Source organism: Pelophylax lessonae (genome assembly GCF_965119305.1).
Source record: "Pelophylax lessonae genome assembly, chromosome: 9".
Lineage (NCBI taxonomy): Eukaryota > Metazoa > Chordata > Amphibia > Anura > Ranidae > Pelophylax > Pelophylax lessonae.
The window spans coordinates 231,862,340-231,875,216 of NC_138776.1; the positions used below are offsets into that span (position 1 = coordinate 231,862,340).

At 41.4% G+C, this 12,877-nt stretch overlaps 3 protein-coding genes across 3 annotated transcripts; 1 reads left to right on the forward strand and 2 right to left on the reverse strand.

Moving 5' to 3' along the window:
- Positions 1-2,641: 2,641 nt before the first annotated feature.
- LOC309564809 (histone H2B 1.1) lies at positions 2,642-3,022 on the reverse strand (the record flags this gene model as incomplete). The annotated part of the gene is made up of 1 exon (XM_082269491.1): positions 2,642-3,022. The coding sequence occupies one exon, from the start codon at positions 3,020-3,022 to the stop codon at positions 2,642-2,644; it is 381 nt and encodes a 126-aa protein (XP_082125617.1).
- Positions 3,023-3,346: 324 nt separating this feature from the next.
- Positions 3,347-3,739, forward strand: LOC309564784 (histone H2A type 1-like; the record flags this gene model as incomplete). Its single annotated transcript, XM_082269466.1, has 1 exon — positions 3,347-3,739. One exon carries the CDS (start codon positions 3,347-3,349, stop codon positions 3,737-3,739), a length of 393 nt encoding a protein of 130 aa, XP_082125592.1.
- Positions 3,740-5,239: 1,500 nt separating this feature from the next.
- LOC309564822 (histone H4) lies at positions 5,240-5,551 on the reverse strand (the record flags this gene model as incomplete). Its single annotated transcript, XM_082269505.1, has 1 exon — positions 5,240-5,551. One exon carries the CDS (start codon positions 5,549-5,551, stop codon positions 5,240-5,242), a length of 312 nt encoding a protein of 103 aa, XP_082125631.1.
- Positions 5,552-12,877: the final 7,326 nt, after the last annotated feature.

The following is a 12,877-nucleotide window of genomic DNA, read 5'->3' on the forward strand; positions in this document are numbered from 1 at the left end:
TATAGAAAGGTAGAGATCTATGAGAAAAGTCATCTCACTATCATGTTCTGTATGTAGCAATGGGGGAGGGGATTCTGCATTCTGAGGACTTGGAATAAAAGAGAAGATATGGAAATGTTTTACATTATTCAATCATCTTCACATTCCATTTCTATTCATCTTCTTGATAATAAAGAATTGATGAGATTTCTCGGTTAAATGTCTCATCTGATGATCTCAGGTTTCAGTGTCGGATTTGGCGGTATAATAGGGCTGATTATTTCTCTGTAACGTTCTTTACAATTCAGGCGGCAAATTTAAAAAGGAGCAATTTGAAATCTGAGCCAATCACAGCTGTGGGCGTTTCCTTCTTCAGTCAATAATGTCTTTCTTATAAGGATTTTAAAGAAATGCATTCTGAAATCTTTAATCGTTCCCCCCCCCCCCCCCCCAAAAAAAATACTTGTTCAGTAGACTTTTCATTAATTTCTATAGGAAACCTTCTCTAGCAGGGCGAATTCTGGATTGTGAAGTAAAAGAAAAGACTGCAAGAAATGAACATTTATATTTCTAACGTATTTATTATTCTTGGTTAGATAAACTGCCCGACAATTCAGAGGACGGTTGATCGATGTTCCCGAAGGAAGAGATGTCAAATTTTAGTGTCGGATTATTCTATTTGAGATAATTGCAACGTTCCATAGAATTACGGCGGGAAATTTGAATTATATAATGTAAAAATTTCACCAATCACAGTTCTCTGTCTCTAATTCTGCTGAATATCTTCTGGAGATCAAAGGATGGAGGGAAATGTCAGCCAGTCCCTGTAAGGAGATCACATCCTTCCTTCACATTAAATACGATATAAACAAATATAATAACTAAATAAATATATAGCACGTTGTTCCCTCAGCGGGTCACAATCTTAGGTGAGGAAATCTACAATCAGATCTCCTAAACATCTATATGCCGCACTCACACATTCTTACAATAAAACATCCTCCACAATCTCCCGCCTTACATTGTTACTTTATCTCAAATCACACGTTGAGAAGACCGAGTAGCTTTTATTCCACAACACAATGGGGGGGAGAAGCAAGAGAAACGATACATTGTATCTATTCAATCAGCCCAGCCAAATCTTTGTCTATTTGTATCTATTTCCATCACCAACAGCAGATCGATGTCCATAGATAAAGCCATAAGCTGCCTGATAGGTAAATGACACAAAATATGTACAAAGTATCAGCTACATACAAATCTGATCACAATATCACCTCAGACAGCACACAGTCCTTTATAAAAGTTAGAAATAGAAAAATGTTCCTACGTCATTCCACATGTTTAACACAATTACTAATATCTACACATTTATAGATGAATCATCATTAGCAGATTAAAAACCTAAAGTGTTAGTAATAAAGGAGCTAAGGAATAAAGGCCTCCTCACAGGGTGGTGCTGTGAATGCGAGCATAAAAAGGTGCCACATCCCAAATATAATAGTAAATTGATCAGTGAACTCTTATGGACTTTTTAGGCACCAAACTACACAAAATGTTTTAAAAATTATACCTGTTGTTACATTTTGTTCTTAAAACTAGTGATCGACCGTTATAGTTTTTTTTTTTTTTTTTTTTTTATTGCCGATACCGATAGTTTGGTCATCGCATATCGGTAAATATCAACCGATATTTTCTAAAATTAAAATAAATTAAAAAAAAATAATATATATATATACATATATGTTTTATTATTATTTTTTTTACAGGTACTCTTGTGGAGGGATCTGGGGGTCTAAAAGACCCCAAACCCCTCCTCTGCGCTTGGAAACATTCAAAACGCCACGTTTGGCTGTTTTATATGCTGTAATTTATTAGAATTTTGCGCAGAATGTGGGGAAGTCCCCTCCCCCTCCTTGTAATGGCAGGCTGTCCAATGACTTCATTGGAGAATTGTCTTCTTCTATAAAGGACTGTGTGCTGTCCGAGGTGATATTGTGATCAGATTTTTGTGTAGCTGATACTTTGTACATATTTTGTGTCATTTACCTATCAGGTAGCTTATGGCTTTATCTATGGACATCGATTTGCTGTTGGTGATGGAAATATATACAAATAGACAAAGATTTGGCTGGGCTGATTGAATAGATAAATGTTTCATTTTTCTTGTTTCTCTCCCCCATTGTGTTGTGGGATAAAAGCTCCGCGATCTTCCCAACGTGTGATTTGAGATAAAGTAACAATGTAAGGCGGAGGATGTTTTATTGTAAGAATGTGTGAGTTCGGCATATACATGTTTATTCAGCTCTGCCGCCTTGTGGTGATTCCTGGTAGAACAGTCGGGTGTGTGTGCATTACGAGGCGATGAATAGGGAATGTATAGAGGCGAGTATATAGTATAGAGTGGAGATAGATCTCCGCAATAAATCTAGAATCAGGATGGGAATAGAAGGAAGGTTCGATCCACTCCCCTCCCAGTCTAGGCGATCTACAGTACTTATCTAAAGATAATTTAAAGAGAAAAGTTTTCTATTTTCTAAAAATTAATTAACTTCCTAAATGACAAAACACAAAGATCGGAGTAGAGCTCTGCTGTGATGTCTGTGGGTGGCTCTTAGAAGAGCCTTTGTGTATTGTTGGGGTGATGGGTGGGGGAGGGGTATTACTTGGCGCTGGTGTACTTGGTGACGGCCTTGGTGCCCTCGGAGACGGCGTGCTTGGCCAGCTCTCCGGGCAGGAGGAGGCGGACAGCGGTCTGTATCTCCCGGGAGGTGATGGTGGAGCGCTTGTTGTAATGAGCCAGGCGGGAAGCTTCGCCGGCGATGCGCTCGAAGATGTCATTGACGAAGGAGTTCATGATGCTCATGGCCTTGGAGGAGATGCCGGTGTCGGGGTGGACCTGCTTGAGTACCTTGTAGACGTAGATGGCATAACTCTCCTTCCTGCTCTTCCTCCGCTTCTTGCCGTCCTTCTTCTGGCTCTTGGTCACGGCTTTCTTGGAGCCCTTCTTGGGCGCCGGGGCGGACTTGGCTGGTTCAGGCATGATCAAGGATAAGAATGTTTTCTCCGCTCTGAGAAGAGAAAGTGTACTGGCGCCGCCCTCATGTGCTGCTTATATAGGCGGTCCTATGCAAATGAGCCTCCTCCCTCCTCACTCTTCTATTGGAGGACTCAGCCATGTGATGGGGAGTGACGTCATGCTTTCCTACCTCTTTTACCGATTGGTCTAGATACAAACCTAGAGGTTATTGGCTGGCTTCAAACGTGGCCAATCACAGGGCGAGACGTCATATCATTCAGAGTATAACAGGAAAGGGAGCGGCTCCAGCCATTCACATCTCTTTGAGAACTCCATTATCACAGAATCATGTCTGGCCGCGGTAAACAAGGAGGAAAGGTTCGGGCTAAGGCCAAGACCCGATCATCCCGGGCTGGTCTGCAGTTCCCAGTCGGTCGTGTTCACCGCCTGCTCAGGAAGGGTAACTATGCCGAGCGGGTCGGGGCCGGAGCTCCCGTCTATCTCGCCGCTGTTCTCGAGTATCTCACCGCTGAAATCCTCGAGCTGGCCGGCAACGCCGCCCGCGACAACAAGAAGACCCGCATCATCCCCCGACACCTCCAGCTCGCCGTCCGCAACGACGAGGAGCTCAACAAGCTGCTCGGGGGCGTCACCATCGCCCAGGGAGGAGTCCTGCCCAACATCCAGGCCGTGCTGCTGCCCAAGAAGACCGAGAGCCACAAGGCTGCCAAGACCAAGTAATCCTCTTCCTCACCAAACACAAAGGCTCTTCTCAGAGCCACCCACAACTACATACAAAGAGCCTCATACCTCATTCTGTGTCTTACAACAAATCACATCTATCACTCAGTAGGAAAAGTTTTTCATTCTTACAAATACCTCTAAAAAGCAAACAACTTGCTTATTAACCCTTCTAATACCGGGGACTTGTAGTGAGAACATTTCCTACATCTAAAGAGAGCCTTCCACTCATTATTGGAGAATCTCCTTTCTAAAGTTCTCATCTCCCTCCAGGAACTCCTCGTCATTCCCCATCCTTTATTCCTGCTGAATGGATTCTACAAATCAGCAATTACCAAACAAAACATCTTCCCAAGGATCTCCGATATCATCCAAGTCAGGATTCTCCTGTAAAGGAAGAAAAAACGTTCAGAACTGTGATTGGCTCAAATTTCCCGCAGGAATAGCATGGAAAGTTACAATCCTCTCTGATTGGCTGATCTGACATAAAATCTCCCTTCCGGGGAAAATTCATCAACGGTCAGCCTCTGCTTCCAGGCAGTTTTATAAGCATTGAAATGTTACATTGTTTTAGGGTTTGATTTTACTACAGAATCCTCAGCCATTACTGGCGGATGAAAGGAACGCCCACAGCTCTGATTGGCTCAGATTTTAAATTTGCCCGCCTGAATTGTGGAGAACGTTACAGAGAAATAATCAGCCCTATTATACCGCCAAATCCGACATTTATCCGAGAAATATCAACACTTCATAGTTTTATTTTCACCGCTTAGTGAGGAATGACTACAAATGGAATCTGAAGATGAAAGAAAAGAGAACATATGAAAATGTTTTACATTATTTAAAGTCCTCAGAATCCCCCACACACAACATGAGGACTTCTCTCATAGATCTCTACCTTTCTATATGATGGGAAATAAAGGATTGCATGTTTCATTATCAGATCTGTGTAGAACTATATCTCCCCTCTGCCTGATATACAATTTGTACATATAGCAGATGCACAGATTTCTTCTTCCTGTATTACAATCGGAATGTTCACAAAAATTCCATCTTTGAAACATTCTATTTCTAGAATCATCTCAGTATTAGTGATCTCCATTCTTTTCATAATGAAATATACAATTTTAGGTTCAGTTCCAGGATAAACTATGATCTATTCTCCTGACTCAGCAATCGGCTCCACCACCCTGAGTGCTGACTGTACAATCTCCTATAGATCTACTGACCGCCCAATAAGATTCCACATATAATATTGTCCTGTTCTAACATCTATTGTTCAATCTGCTTTATGTTTAGCAGAGTGTATGGGCAGCCAGACATCGCTCCATTCAATTTCTTACTGAAACAATTAGCGGAAGTTCTTATTGTTACACGATAAATATATAGAAATTACATTTCTGAGTTATGAATCATCATCAGCCCTTTGTGTGAGAAGGTGGGTGGCCCTGAGAAGGACCTTTGTTGGGGTGAAGTGGGGTAAGCGGTGGGTGTCAGGGTTTAGCCTCCGAATCCGTAGAGAGTGCGGCCCTGGCGTTTTAGGGCATAGACGACATCCATGGCGGTGACGGTCTTCCTCTTGGCGTGCTCGGTGTAGGTGACGGCATCGCGGATGACATTCTCCAGGAAGACTTTGAGCACTCCGCGGGTCTCCTCATAGATGAGTCCGGAGATGCGCTTGACACCCCCTCTGCGGGCCAAACGTCGGATGGCGGGTTTGGTGATGCCCTGGATGTTGTCCCGGAGCACCTTCCTGTGGCGCTTAGCGCCTCCTTTCCCCAGACCCTTTCCTCCTTTACCGCGCCCAGACATGATGATTCTCTGCTACAAAGACAGACTGAGATCAGCTGTCTGCCCGCCCTCCTTATATACAGCCTGAGCGGACCAGATGGAAACCTTCCTGCGAAAGAGGCGGAGTCACACCATTCATACAAAATAAAGATAATCTTATTCATTTATAAGGCTCCTAATCATTATATTATATTCAGATACATTAATGTTGCATTACATACACAGCAATACATTTCCAGAAGATTCATGTATTCCTTCTTCTCATTTATTTTCGATTTATTCCTGGAGATTACACGAACAGGAAACTTAACACTTTATTACCAGAAACAAAGTAACCAGTTTCATGAAATTGTTCATAGTAATTTCATATAATTTAAATTTATAAATATTGTGAAAAGGAAACAAAGACACACATCTTCAGACATTTCACAGGCTGAGCGGACCTGATGGGAGACATGCTGAGAAGGGGGCGGGGTTCAGTCATTTATTACACTGCAGAGAAGTTAATTTATTTAGAAGCTTTTAAATGTTTTACTGAATAGAAACGGGTGTAATTTATCAGAAGCGCAATGTTTCCTTTATTGATCCACTGTACATTTTTTTCTGACATATCATGATGATATATATATATATATATATATATATATATATATATATATATATATATATATATATATATATATGTATATTTATTTATTTATTTCCCTTACTTAGAAACATTGTCAATATTTTGCTATTTCTATTTACAAAACGGGACCGATAAAATAGAAACATTTGTTTTATTAATTCATTGTACATATGTATCTGGCAGTGTCATTATTACTACATATTTCTACCAACACTTTCACTTTTTTATTCTGGTTTTAATATGAGGGAAATCTGTAACTACTTCATCTCTGAAAGACAGAACACTAATTATCGACCAGTTCCACGATCATATACAGAAGTGTATATGTTAATTTTCTCGGATATATGTCTCATCTGATGATCTCAGTGTCGGATTTGGCGGTACAATAGAGCTGATTATTTCTCTGTAACGTTCTTCACAATTCAGGCGGCAAATTCAAAACAGAGCAATATAAAATCTGAGCCAATCAGAGATGTGGGCGTTTCCTTCTTTAGCCAGTAATGTCTTTCTTATAAGGATTTCAAAGAAATGTATTCTGAGATCTTTCTCCGTTCCCCCCCCAGAAAATACTTGTTCAGTAGACTTTTCTTTGATCTCTATAGGAAACATTCTCTAGCAGGGCGGATTCTGTATTGTGAAGTAAAAGAAAAAAGACTGGAAGAAATGTGACATTTATATTTCTAACGTATTTATTATTCATGGTTAGATAAACTGCCCGACAATTCAGAGGACGGTTGATCGATGTTCCCGGAGGAAGAGATATGAGATTTTAGTGTGGGATTATTCTATCTGAGATAATTGGAACGTTCCATAGAATTCCGGCGGGAAATATGAGTTATAAAATGCGAACATTGCACCAATCACAGTTCTGGGCGTTTTCTTCCGATAATAAAATGTATTTTTCCTTCCAAGGAGTGTGAAGGGGGATCTGAGATCTGTGTTCCTTTTCAGATGGGGGATGTTTGTTTGGTATTTAATATTCAATGATCTCTAATGCTGTTGAATATCTTCTGGAGATCAAAGGATGGAGGAAAATGACAGCCAGTCCCTGTAAGGAGACCACATCCTTCCTTCACACATAAATACAATATAAACAAATATAAATAAATAAATATATAGCACGTTGTTCCCTCACCCGGATCACAATAGGAAACCTACAATCAGATCTCCTAAACATGTATATGCCGCACTCACACATTCTTACAATAAAACATCCTCCACAATCTCCCGCCTTACATTGTTACTTTATCTCAAATCACACCATAGATAAAGGCATAAGCTGCCTGATAGGTAAATGACACAAAATATGTACAAAGTATCAGCTACATACAAATCTGATCACAATATCACCTCGGACAGCACACAGTCCTTTATAGAAGTTAGAAGTAGGAAATTGTCCAATAAAGTCATTTGACATGTTTACTAACATCTACATATCTGCATCTACATGCATTTCTTGTTTTGGATAAAATGTCACTTCTCCTGCAGTGAGATAGTCTCGCGGTCCCACTACTGCTTTATTTTTCTCTGTTCTTGTTATTTTGAATTACCTTTTTATTCACAATAAAATATATTGAGGAGAAAAAAAAGGCCTGCATTCTTGCTTATAAGAAAAAACTGACCTGATGGAAGACTGATGGAAGGGGCGGGGTCACAGCCATTCAATGATCTGCAGAGAATTTAATTTACTTAGACACATTGTTAAAATGTTTCCGATTTCTATTTACAAATAAGAGACTGAAATGAAACAACTGTGTTTATTGATTCGTTGTATATATATTTATCTGGCAGTGTCATGATTACTACAGATTTCTACCAGCCCTTTCACTTTTTGTTTATTTTAGGATGTAGGGGGGAATCCGTAACGGCTACATGTCATGTCTGAAAGATGAAACATTAATTATCGGTCAGTTCCACGATCATATACAGATCTGATAATGAAACATGTAATACTTTATTTCCCATCATATAGAAAGGTAGAGATCTATGAGAGGAGTCATCTCACTATCATGTTCTGTATGTAGCAGTGGAAGGGGGGGGGGGGGGTTTCTGCATTCTGAGATCATATGGAAATGCTTTACACTATTCAATAATCTTCCAATTTTATTTCTGTTTATTCCGTACTAATCAATTAATCTGCCTGAAAATAAAGTGTTACAGATATTTATTGGATACATATCTCATCTGATTATCTCAGTTCTCAGTGTGGGATTTGGTGTTATAATGGGACTGGTTATTTGTCTGTAACGTTTTTCACAATTCAAGCGGGAAGATTTGAAAATGGCTAATTCAGATCTGAGCCAATCAGAACTGTGAGCGGTTTCATTATCAGCCTTCATTGGTCAGCGATGTCTTTATGAGGAATCCAAAGAATTGTATTCGGAGATTTTTCTCCATTTTCAGCCCAGAAAAGATTTGTTCCATAGACTTTTTATAGATCTCTATAACAAACTATCTCTATAACAGAGCAAATTCTGTATTCTGATGTGCAAAATCAAACCTTAAAACAGAACAATAATATTTCAACATATATATTTCCTGGAAGTGAAGGGACAGTCCCGGAAAGAGTGATATTTTCTATGAATAATTTTCAGTGTCGGATTAGCCGATCTGAGATGATTGAGCAGATACAATGTTTCACTTTTCTTGCTTCTATCCTCCATTGTGTTGTGGAATAAAAGCTCCTTTTCAAAAAAGTTTTTTTTCAGCAAAAACATGCCCCCCTTCTCCTGGGCACCCAGTTCTTCCATGACATATTTGGGCATTCAACTCACCTCCCAGTCCTGTGCAGCACCCTCAAATCTTCAGAAGTATGAGATGAACCCCAAAAACTTGGAAAGGTGGATCTCACACGTACCAACACAGACTATCCCCCAATTTAACTGATCCCAAAAGGTTTTTGATTAAATAGCGGAATAGAAAATATGATCCAAAAAATTGTATGTATCTCACACGTACACAACCACACTAGGCCCCGATTACTATTGTTTGTACCCCTAAAAGGCTGGATGAGGAGTAGGGGGAGTATGGAACAGGCAGCACCCTCAAATCTTCAGAAGTATGAGATGAACCCCAAAAACTTGGAAAGGTGGATCTCACACGTACCAAAACAGACTATCCCCCAATTTAACTGATCTCCAAAGGTTTTTGATTAAATAGCGGAATAGAAAATATGATCCAAAAAAGTGTATGTATCTCACACGTACACAACCACACTAGGCCCCAATTACTATTGTTTGTACCCCTAAAACGCTGGATGAGGAGTAGGGGGAGTATGGAACAGGCAGCACCCTCAAATCTTCAGAAGTATGAGATGAACCCCAAAAACTTGGAAAGGTGGATCTCACACGTACCAACACAGACTATCCACCAATTTAGGGGAAAAAAATATATAATAGACAGATAGAGGGAGAGCCGAGACTCAGGAGGATTAGCACAATGTATTTTGGGGTGTCATTTTTGCTATGTGCATACTATGTGTTTGAAATATCTTATAAATCAGGGGTCTTCAAACTATGGCCATCCAGTTGTTTAGGAACTACAATTCCCATCATGCCTAGTCATGTCTGTGAATATCAGAGTTTTACAATGCTTCATGGGACATGTAGTTCCGCAACAGCTGGAGGGCCATCGTTTGAGGATCCCTGTTATAAATGAACAACTTTGTGTAAAAAAAATGCACTTTAATTTTCTTTTCATATTTTCCAAAAACTTGAAAAGAAATTACATGTTCAAAAGACTCATTATGCTTAACAGAATATACGTTTGGGTGTTTACTTTGCTAAATGGGGTAATTTTGTGGGCGTTTCATTTGCACTGGTGCTCAAGGGCCTTCTTTTTTTTTTAAACATACATTTTTATTGAAAGTTTTTCAGATAATACAGTAATAACAAAGTATTGGGTAAGGCCGTGATTACATAAACAGAAGCATTAACATCAGCTTCAAATGTGCAAATACAGGAAAAATTGTCAATGAGCAAAAAAAGGCATGTTGAGAGCCCCTAACATAGGGAACCCCCAACCATAATTGCATTATAGGCATACCAGTAAGAGTAGTACCTCAATAAACCATGGGCGAGGGCGGACCTAGAACCCGAACGGAGTGGGAAGATGAAAAGAGGAGTACCTGTCCCCCCCAATGGGAACACACTGTGAACAGGTAGTCCCCAGCGTCGCTTACTGGACAAAGCGGGCTGCCACTACCCGCCCCCTCACTCCGGGGTCCAGGCCGCCAGCGTGTGGTGAGCCCATTACAAAGCAAATGGTGAGCACCATTTACTACTAGCAGACAATTGGAAACCTCAAAACATGCCAGACTTGTTGATTACAATGAGAATCGCCATCGCAGCCTGGAGGGAACTACATAAACACACAAATGTAGGAGATGCCCATTGTAAACAAAGACTACCTATCCGACTACTAGACATCTTGATCCCATGTCTATCTACCCTAAAATGGAAGGACAGTGACATCCACTGGATTGACGACCTCTTTAGCGACATCGACTGAAACCATTTACTTCCCTCACTCAACAATACCAAATCCCTCGTTCGGAACTATAGACTTACACTCGTATCTCCACGTTCCTGACTAAAAACCCACCAGCACCCATCACTATTCCATACCCAGTATACCAGTTCCTCACAACCCCTCCTGGGTCGATAAAAGGCATCACCTTCTTCTATAACATATTCCATGCCAAAAAAAAAAACTTTTCAAAAATGAAATCCCATGATTAAGTGGGAGGGCGACCTCCAACGACCTTTCTCACCACAACAGTGGACCCACACCTTCCGGCACTCGTACGGGGTGTCGAAATGCACCAACCACTGGGAACTGTCGTAGAAAATTCTCTCCCGCTGGTACCTTACACCATATAGGCTGTCTCAATTCTACCCAGCACACTCCCCGCTCTGCTGGCGAGAGTGTGGCCAGGTTGGCAACTTATACCACATCTTGTGGACATGTAAAAACCTTACAAGCTTCTGGAACCAGGTCTTTGGCCTCATCTCCTCTGTAACACAATCGCCCATTAAGCTAAATCCGGCTTTGGCACTCAATACCCTGGCCATCGATCTGCTTCCTAGTAAGGTCAGATGGGTTGTTTCACACATTTTGCTGGCCGCTAGGGCCACCATTACTAGGAGATGGAAAAAAAAAAAGAAGCACCAAACCTATTGGAGGTTGTAGCCTCAGTGACACTCACGTTTGAATTTAAGAAATCACTAGCATTACAGTCCCATTCTCTTAGGACACATACCAAACACTGGGAACCATGGATCACTTGGAATGATAAATGAGTGTTAATTGTTTCTGACTATATCTCTCGAATAACAATACCTTGTATTACTTGTTGTTTATGTAAATTTATTTTTTCTGTTGTGTCTTTTGACACCTTGAATGCATTTCTTGTATCTGCTGTTTAAAACCAATAAAAATCTGTTTGGGGAAAAAAAAGAAGTAAGTGTCGGCCATAAAAGGCCCCAAAAATTAGCTCACATGGTTTGAACTGACAGCAAATAACTTAGTATTTGATGGCTAGAGGTACAGTAGGCATGCACAGTATACAGAAGTAAGTGTTGGCCTGTATAGGCTCCAAAAATTAGCTCACATGGGTTTAACTGACAGACCATTGTTAGACCATGTGTCTGTGGTCAGATGTATCTTGGCACCAACACTGTGTGCCAGAGATATATTCACTTGCCGCTGAACATGGCCATACAGCTCTGGAATGCCCTTTTGCGAGAAATATTTCCTGCTTGGGACCTCCCATTGTGTTGTTCCAATGGCCACAAATTTACAAAAGGCCTCCGAGTCCCACAGTTGATATGGCAGTAGTTTGCGGGCTATCAGTTCCGACAAGCCAGCAGTCAAACGTTGGGCAAGAGGGTTATCCGGCATCATTATTTATTTCCGCTCCAACATTTGGACCACAGAAGCCTGCCTTTTTCCAGAACAACGTGATGACGGCATCATGGAAGGGGGAGTGGAGGGCAAATGTGAGGAGAGATGAGAAGGAGAAGGGGCTGGACGATGAGAGCCTGGAGTGTTGCTTTGTGGGTTCTGATGGTGTTGCTCCCACTGGGCTCGGTTATGGGAGTTCAGGTGCCTTCTTAAGGCGGTGGTCCCTAGGTGAGTGTTGGGCTTACCGCGACTTATGCATGGACTACAAAGGCTGCAGATGACAACACTGTTGTCAGCAACGGACACATTAAAAAAAACCCACACTGCGGAGCCATGTGCCGGCGTCCTGCTAATGCCAGATGTGACTGTACATGGTTGATGGCTCACTCCTGATACATTTGCAGTCTGCTTTCTACCTCTTGTGCAATGCAAATTCTGCCTGCCTCTCCTCCCTATCTGCCGGCCCGTCTCCCCCTCTGAACTCCCTTCCTCTTTCTCTCTTGTGGACTCCCACGTGATGTCCATAGGCTCGTCATCATCCACGTCACCTTCCCCACTACTAACATTCAAGATCTCTGAGTAGGCAGCAACAGCGGGGACCAACCTCCTTGGGCTGATCTGGGTACTGTCGTCAGACTGCTGAGTGGCGGCTGTTGCTACCTCCTCTTCCTGATCCAATGCCAACAATGGCTGTGCATCGCAAACGTCTTGTGATGGATTGGAAAATAATTCCAGTGACTCAAATGGAGGGTATGTGGTGGTGGTGTCTTTGGGGGTGCACACAGCAGAGCGTGAAGAGGGTGCAGATAGAGAGG